Genomic DNA, 8,555 nt, shown 5'->3' with positions numbered 1-8,555 from the left:
TTATTTTGGATGCGATTAATTGCGATTAATCGTTTGACAGCCCTAATTTTTTTTCTAAAAATTTTATTTCAAAAGTTACGTTTTTCGTCTAATATTTATATTTTATTTCAGCTTTATTTAAAAACGTTATTTAATAGTTTTAGTTAACAATAACGACACTGTACAGAACCAAAGCCTAAAATTTGAGCTTGCCTAAAAGTAATTCGCTTAAAAGGCATGTTTCATTCGCCTGTTCCCAAACCTGTATGATTTATTAAATAAACACAAGAAAACAAGAAAACACAAGTAGAAGGGATGGGATGAGTTTTTGATTACAGACATATATATATATATTTTTTTTTGAGTCTATATAATATGCAAATGTGTGCATATTTAATAAGATGTCTCATCTGAATATTTTAAGTGTGAAATCGCAATACAATCGCAATTTTTCCTTTAAAATTACGTATTTCATTTTGGTAAATGGAAACAAAAACATTTTACCACTTGTAGTACCTCCCCTAAATGGCTGTGACGTAATGACGAACTTGAGCCCGCCCCCTCGTTCTCTCTCTCTCTCTCTCTCTCCCTCTCTCTCCAGATAAATGTGCACCAGGGTTGAGGGACTGAGTGAGTGAATGTGTGTGTCGCGCAGATTACAAAGAGGAATCTACGGACCGAGAGCGCGCGGCGGCGCCCCGCACCCCGTGACACAATGTAGCAAATTAGACCGCCGTAATCGCACATGAGCGTCCAGTTTGACCGGACCGAAGTGAACTGAACTGAACTATGCCCAGCGCCGAGAGAACTTTACCTGAACTCGAGAGGAACTCTTTCTTACACTGCGACATGGTAGTTATGCTTGAGTCTTTTTAATCCAACCATGCAGTATGTTATCTAACCCGCAGACTGTGCATATGTGTGGATATCATTTAATCTGATGTGTTTCTGCTGTTTATGGTTCATGATTTAAGATGTTGTTTTTCCTTTTTATCAGTCCCGTGCTAACCCGAAATATCCATATTTTTACTATAGTAACACTGCAGTAACCAGTGGTGTTTTGCTGTAAACAAAGGTTTTGCTTCATGAACCGCGGGTATTGGTTTTGGTATCATGTTTTTTATTTGCATAGTTATTATTGCTATGATTTTACAACAAGGTTACTGTAGTAAAACCACGTTTAGATGTTGTAAGAATCTTTTGTTAATAATTGCATCTGAAATGTCCAACTTATAGGCTAATGCTGCATATACAGCAATATAGTGTAACCCTTACAATGGCAACAACATTGACATCAGAAAATGAATTTATTGCTAAAACATTAGGACTGCTGTCAAAACAGTGGTTTAATTCAAATGTTATTTTCATGGGCGATACGAACGATGATATTTACCTTTGAACTGACATCTCACATCATGTTATTTTTAGATAAATGGCACGTTGAACTTTCTATTCATAAAAAGAATCCTGAAAAAATGTGTCCGTGTCCACAAACATATTAGTATTGATAAAATAATAGTCAGCATATTAGAAGACTGGAGTAATGGATGCCTTCACATGAATAAATTACATTTTAAAATACATTAAGACGGAAATTTTTAATTGTAATAATATTTCACAATATTACATTTTACTGTATTTTTCATCAAGTAAATGCAGCCTTGGTGCGCACAAGAGACTGCATTTAAAAAAGTTTTAACAAAATCTTACTGACCCCAAACTTTTGAACAGTACTGTGAAAATAAATCTAAAAGGAATGCTGATAGATTTTTTTTTTTATCATAAATTTGAACCAGCCCTAAAAGGGTCAGACGGGATTCTGCTATTTTATTTGTTCACTTTATCCAACAGAGTTTATACATCAGAAAAATAAGCTCAGTCATAAAGTACTACTACTGTGTCTCTCCCCAAAGAATGTTTTCAAAAGTCATTGTATCAAATAATAGTGAAACTTAACCCCAGTTAGACTGGTTACACTGGTGTTTCCTCATAATGAAATGAGTAGATGGCGATACTTTACCATTCTAATTCATGGAAATCAAAATCCCAAGTATCTCTTGCACACACGCCTAAACCACATTGTTAATGCGCTTGAAAACTGGGGTGATGGTGGCGTGCTGGGGCATGTGCTTGGGTCTTGAGTTGGGCTGTTGTAAGCAGAACAAATGCTTCTGTGTTCAGTGTGTGAGTGCGCGCGTGTGTTGACCCCCCCTGACCCCTGGCACTAAGACAATGTGCCTGCCACATTGTGTTTTTTTTTTTAATGCGACTAGTCCCTGCTTAGAAAAAGAACATGTTGGTTTGTCATTATAAACCTCAAGAGTGTTTGTTTACTTCTAAGTGAAGAAAATGAGCGCATTAGCATCCCTGCGTCAGTCCATTTGTTTTAACATTTACGCAGAAGTGATTTAGTGAATGGAAGTTGCTGATAGGCTTAATTGATTGTTCTGAATGTCTAGGCCAGTGCATTATTAACCCGGCGTTAATGGAGAGAGAACGTAAAACACATTCGATTAGCCTTTCGTAATTGAATTGCTTTGCGCGCACTGTTTGATGTATCATAAGCGTGTTGCGTTAGTGAAGCTGCACCCTATTGGACGGAGCGATGAAGTATTGATTAAATGACAGATCAAATGGAACCATACATTGAGTTCATATGACAATGCTCAAGTGAGGCTAAACAGTGTTTTGCTACTTTGGGACACCTATTAAAAAGCACAAACATGTTTACTGATGTATCTACATAAGGACATACTAAACTTCTATTGCTTTTACATGCATTTTCATGGTTTGCAAAAATAAAACGATCTAGCTGGTTGACAGATGAAGTTTTGTGGAAATTAGAATAGCCTATATAATGAAAAATAAAATAATGAAATAGGAAGTCATATTTTTAAATTATGCCCAAACAATGGAAGTATGGTCATATGAAGCCACCAGATACGTACATTTGCACAATATGTAAGGATAACAGAAAGAAACTCCATATAATAATCCAAAAAAAAGTATTTTTTGTAAATTAAAAAAATAAATGTACAAATTAAGACATTAAAATGAGAAATAAAATGTTTTGGTGTTTGGACCAGTGAAAATGTTGTCAGGGCAAGCAGAAATTTGACAAGTTACATTGTTACCGACATTCAGCGTTTCTTGAAAGCCTAGTTTTAACAAACCATCGCAAACAGCATCACAAACTTGTGGTTAAAACTACAAGCATAGTTTCTTCTTAGTATGAAATGTGGACTTTAGATCATTTGCTTGAGCACAAAAAGAAAAATTCAGTACATTATCTTTCAGTCCATTCAAATATATACATTTAATTCTATATATTTCAACAATCAATGTGTAGAAATGCACAAGGAAACCCTGGAGTATGATGTAAGCTGGAACCTGTGATGAATCAAATATAAAATAATAGTAGTGACTTGCTAGTTATTTTCTCCAACATTCATGGTGTTGAATGGGAAAATATATATATTTTTATCTTTGAAGACATCTCTAAAGGGAGGTTTTCTCATATTTCCCTAACTTCTGAGGACAATTTTTGCCCGCAAAATATAGCGACCATGCGCACACAAGCATTTGAGAATGCAGTTGTTCTTCTGAGGACATTGTGGTGTTCTGGTGTGTCCCCCTTCAACACCCTCAGCAGCATGTGGAGCATGTCTGAATATTAGACTGATGCAATGTTCCCCCTCAAAAAAAGAACGCTCCCATCACTGGTGCCGTCCACATGCCAAATCCTTGCAGTGTTGACACATTTAAGAGTATTAGCCTCACTCAGAGTTATTAGTGTCCCTTTGGTGACACTTTGTCCTGTGTGGCCATATCTTACTGCTGTACTATTGTGTGCGTGTGTGTCACAAATAATATTGTGGAACTGGCTGTGCCCCAGAATGATTTGAGGATGAGGGGTGGATATCTTCCCCTGTATTAGAAGAGACTTCCATTGTGTTTACTAGAGGAAAACAAATTAAAGGAATGTTCCGGGTTTGATATAATTGAAGTCATATGCAGCATCTGTGACGATGTTGATAACCACTGAAAGCAATTGTGACGCATCATTGAGTTTGTAAAAATAAACAAAAGTGGGCTTTAGTAATGCACTTGCAATGGAAGCATACAGGGCAAAGCATTCCACTGGGATAAAAGCAAAAATATAGTTGAGGTATTTATACACCATGTACTTATCCGTGTAGTGTATGAACTTAATATAGTTATGTTGTCATTCATCATCTGAGTCTGATGCTACATAATTAAAGCTGCGACAGATGAGTGCATGAAGTGTCCAACATTCACACTTCATTTAAGTGCATCATCCGGGTATTTAAAGTGCACTTTTTCCATTTGGAATTTTCAGTGCGAACACGCTTGCGCTATTTATAAAAAAAAAGGTCATAGAATAGTGCACATGTTCTTGAATTGGAACCATATGTCTTGTTTGAATTGATTTATGAGTGTAGATGTGCGTTTTTTCAATTCTATTTTTATAATTTTTGTCCAAAAAAATGCACAAGAACAATATCCTTCCCATCCCAACATGTACAAAAGCTTAACAGAAATAGAAAATACAGGATGGGCCATTTATATGGATACACCGTAATAACATGGGAATGGTTGGTGATATTAAAGTTCTGTTTGTGGCACATTAGTAAATGTGAGGGGGCAAACTCCTCAAGATGGGTGGTGACCATGACATATACTAATGTGCCACAAACAGGACTTTAATATCACCAACCATTCCCATGTTATTACGGTGTATCCATATAAATGGCCCACCCTGTAGAATAAAACATTAATCAATAAATAACAATAAAAATATTCATATACATATGTACACAAATATCGAACAAATAAAATGACAATAATGATAATAGTAAAAGTTGTAGATCTGTAATCAAAGTGCTTGCTAATATTGTATGTGCTTCTGAAGATAAAGCCTTTAAATTCTCTTTGTGGCCGTATAATACACTTGCAAGGATGTGATGTAACCACCAGTAAAGTATTTAATGTAACCTTTTTATGACAAGGGAAGGCATATATATAAATAATTCATTGTAGAAAAAAACCTTGAAAAATCTATTTCAATTCTTGAAAACTATATACAAGTTTTTCAGAGCCATACAAAACCAGCATGAATAGCCTAGAAAATTCCTTTTCTAAGAACTTGGCACATGTGTTGTACACTTCTTTTTTTCCCCCCCTTTATCGTGGACACACTTATTTGGCACTCATAAATGCATTTTTTTTTTTTTTTTTTTTTTTTTGACAAAAAACAATTTTGCAGTTAAATCCTTTTTGAATGTCTTGCCTCATAAGCCCTATTCAGCCGGGACTAGTTTTCCAGGGGGTTGTTACAGAAATTCTTGTTTCACAGATGTACTTTGCAATTTTAATCCCACCTGAATCTGTCAGGTCTGTGTTTTTCTCACATTACCTCAGTAAAAATTCCTGAGCAAATTACCTACTGTTTTTTTGGCAAATTCAACGGTCCTCTGAAAAATCTAATCCTGTCTGAATGCGAATGTCTGTGATTGCTAAAGTTGTATTTTGCCCCCTGGCCCTTGAGTTTCTAAGTCACATGACAAACAGACAGAGCAAGTTTCTGCAGGACCTGCATGCTAGACACACCCGAGTATTAATGCGTCTTCGCGCAGATATGCGTGTTAACAACAGTGTGATAACGAACGGCCCGTGGCGTGTTTCCGTTTAACAAATTTAAGGCAGAGTTATGTCTTGTGTCTCAGAAAGCTTTAGTCTTTTGTATTTAGTTTAATCAGAGAGCCACATGCCTCTTTTATTTTACTTTGTTTTTATTGTACAGTTAAAGGCAGCTAAAATTATCTACTTTATTGATATGAGCATAGTTTGGAGAAACCTTGTGGGTTTCAGTGCCTGATCTTGATATGCTTGAAATGAGATGAACTGACCAGTGTGATAGTTTCAATTTAATATAGTGCAAGTTCCTCATATTCTTTTGTATATAAATGTAAAATATGTGCAAGAACTGGTGCATGTAGTCAGTGTTTTAAAGGGGTTAATAAAAAACAAAAAAACAATTTATTTAATATTTTGATATAAAAGAGAAAAACTTGCTTTAAGTAGATGAGTCATGGCCATTTAAACTGAGGGGGCATGGTTTTTGAGCCAAGTAGCTTTTCAGTTCAGCTTCTAATATACTTTTTGCACACTAAGCTGACCTTTTTATTGCAAAAACAGTGCTTTCTAAAACAATATCATATCTATACATGTCAAAATTTGGTCAGTCCAATCGATTCACACATTCTGCAGATCTTTTACTATACACTGAAAATGTACCCACTCTCCCTTTAACAAATTGTCAACTGCTGTTTTGTGTACAATTAAATGCATGATGACCACAGAGTGGTTTACTTTTACTTGATGTTTAGATAGTTTTCAGTTCTGAAACTTGCTGTCTGAGAGGTCATGTGCCTATTTTTGGCTGTGTTTTGGCTCACCCCAAGCAAGGCCTAAAATAACAAACAAAATAGAACTAATTTTGGGAAGAGTCCTAACTAACCTAAGAAAGGTTAAACAAAAAGAAATTAACAACATAAACTTCCCTCAACTCCCTTGCTATACAAAAACAGGGAGAAAAAAACGTATTAAAAGAAAAAGGCACTCACTCCTACAGCTTCCCTCACAACAGTAACTACTAAACAGGTTAACAAGAACACAATACCTTCTGCTTAATTTTTAGTTGAAGTGAGATCAAGATCACTTAACACAGGTCACTGCTAAATTCAGTTAGCCACCTCTAACTCACAACTACTGTCTCTGAATGTCAGAAGCAAACATATTTCAAAACAGTTCAATCTGGAGCAGGGGAGAAGTGCATCTCACTGTTGCAAACACTGGACTTTTTCCTTTATTGTGTCACCATTCACTACCCCTCCTCCTCATTCATTTTTTTAAAGCTAGACATCAATCTTCTAAGTATTCCTCAATCATTCCTTTTCTAACAATATAAATAAATGTATAAATGTATGGGTTGCTAAAGAGCTGAGGTGTGTAACAGTGCAAATATTGTTTTCTGCCTGAATAAGTGAAATTCAAAAGAATACAAAAGAATAGGAAGAATCATCAGCAAAACTTGAAATTGCTCAGAGATTTACTGCAGAGCAAGTACTGAACGCAATCAAATCTTCGTGTCACTGTCACTTGGAGTTGGATCTGGTGAAATATTGATTTGGGAGATGTTGAAAATGATAGTTTTGAGAATATGTTTGAGATTGCGAATATGAGCAGATGCTGAATGTACTGGGAAATGAGCTTTGATGAGGACAGTGATGATGGTATAAAACATCTGCTCAAACTGAAGCTTTCCAAGCTCCAAAAGGTAACAAAATATCATTTATTTTATTCCTCTGTAATTGTTACTCTAATATCAGGAGAGTTTTATATTATCACGACAGGTAGAGATCCATCCATGTAAGATATAGATCCGGGTCGCTAAAGACCCGAATATGTAATAATGATTGGCAAAACATTCAAGCATTTAAGGGTTAAATACATTAACCCATACCACCCACATTTACATGTCAACAGCACCTTTTCAGTCCTCAGACACTCGACCCACCCAGTTGCGGTGAGGTAATATAGAGGAAGTAGATAATTTAATTTCTAAACACCAGAAGATGTTATTGTTGTAGTGTGAATATAAATATCAATAAGTATGTATTGAAGAAAATCAAACATTATGCTGATTTGGGCTCCTTGGAGACTAGTGATTGTTTATAAAATGTCAACCTGCGAATCAGCTTCAGGCCCGTTCTGAATTCAGACTAGATGAAAATTATGGATTTTTACTGTAACTGTATGACATGTATTGCATTAGTAATGTTTGTTCCTGTTACACTATAGAGTGAACTTCTAGAAAGCTTAGTTTTTTGTGACTTCCTCATTACAGCATAACTGTTTCCTGTGGCACATTCCAGAGTTGGAGAACAAAAGCCAAGAAGCAGAGAAACCAAGAAAGGCGGTTGGACACATAGACAGACATTAGGAACTTTTTTTCACACTTTCCTAGCACTCAATACGAGCACATATAAAACCAGGTTTTTGCTTGGTGCACGTTGCTTGGAAAAAAGATTTGAGTTGGTTTTGTTTGTGTGGTTTTGCTATTGGTTTTATGACATTAACTCTAAAGCAGGGCTCTTTTGACTGGATTAGACTTTAGCCAGCACACACGCGCTAACAGCTGCACAGCTCTCGTCAGACGCCTGATGTGTGCCTCGTTCCCAATGAAGTTAAAGATAAAATCAATCTTCTACTCAGGGGGACTTAGAAAAGAAGTCAGAAAGAGAGCGAGTGAATACATCTTTTCAGGATTTTTGTTTGTGGGAATTATGCACTTTGTGCTTAGCTACTATATAAATACAATCCATTTCCCTAGGTATGTTATGTCATAACTTAATACATAATATGGTAAATGTGGTATCCTCCTAATTATAAACAAAACATCAAAAATTTTTTTTTTTCAAATTTCTGGAAATTGCCACCACAAAATCAGTCATTTTGATTGCAAAACAATTGGCACATTCCTAGTGGGATCA

General features: G+C 35.8%; 1 protein-coding gene across 4 annotated transcripts in view; it reads left to right on the top strand.

Moving 5' to 3' along the window:
• The first annotated feature begins 580 nt into the window (after positions 1 to 580).
• The window catches only part of tmcc3 (transmembrane and coiled-coil domain family 3), an 18,495-nt gene continuing 10,520 nt past the window's right edge, over positions 581 to 8,555 (top strand). For 2 of the 4 annotated variants that reach the window (XR_014030097.1, XM_081364100.1), the window contains exon 1: positions 603 to 831. Coding sequence is in view for 1 of the 4 variants with exons in the window: in XM_081364100.1 (XP_081220226.1) it covers positions 769 to 831 (63 nt within the window). In the remaining 3 variants the exon portion in view is untranslated. Of the gene's footprint in view, positions 832 to 8,555 lie in introns of all 4 variants that reach the window. The other 2 variants (XR_014030098.1, XR_014030099.1) reach the window with 2 other exon arrangements.

Source organism: Scardinius erythrophthalmus (assembly GCF_964197995.2).
Source record: "Scardinius erythrophthalmus genome assembly, chromosome: 4".
Classification (NCBI taxonomy): domain Eukaryota; kingdom Metazoa; phylum Chordata; class Actinopteri; order Cypriniformes; family Leuciscidae; genus Scardinius; species Scardinius erythrophthalmus.
Note: the sequence above shows the minus strand (reverse complement) of the source record. Positions and strands in the feature narration are given on the sequence as shown.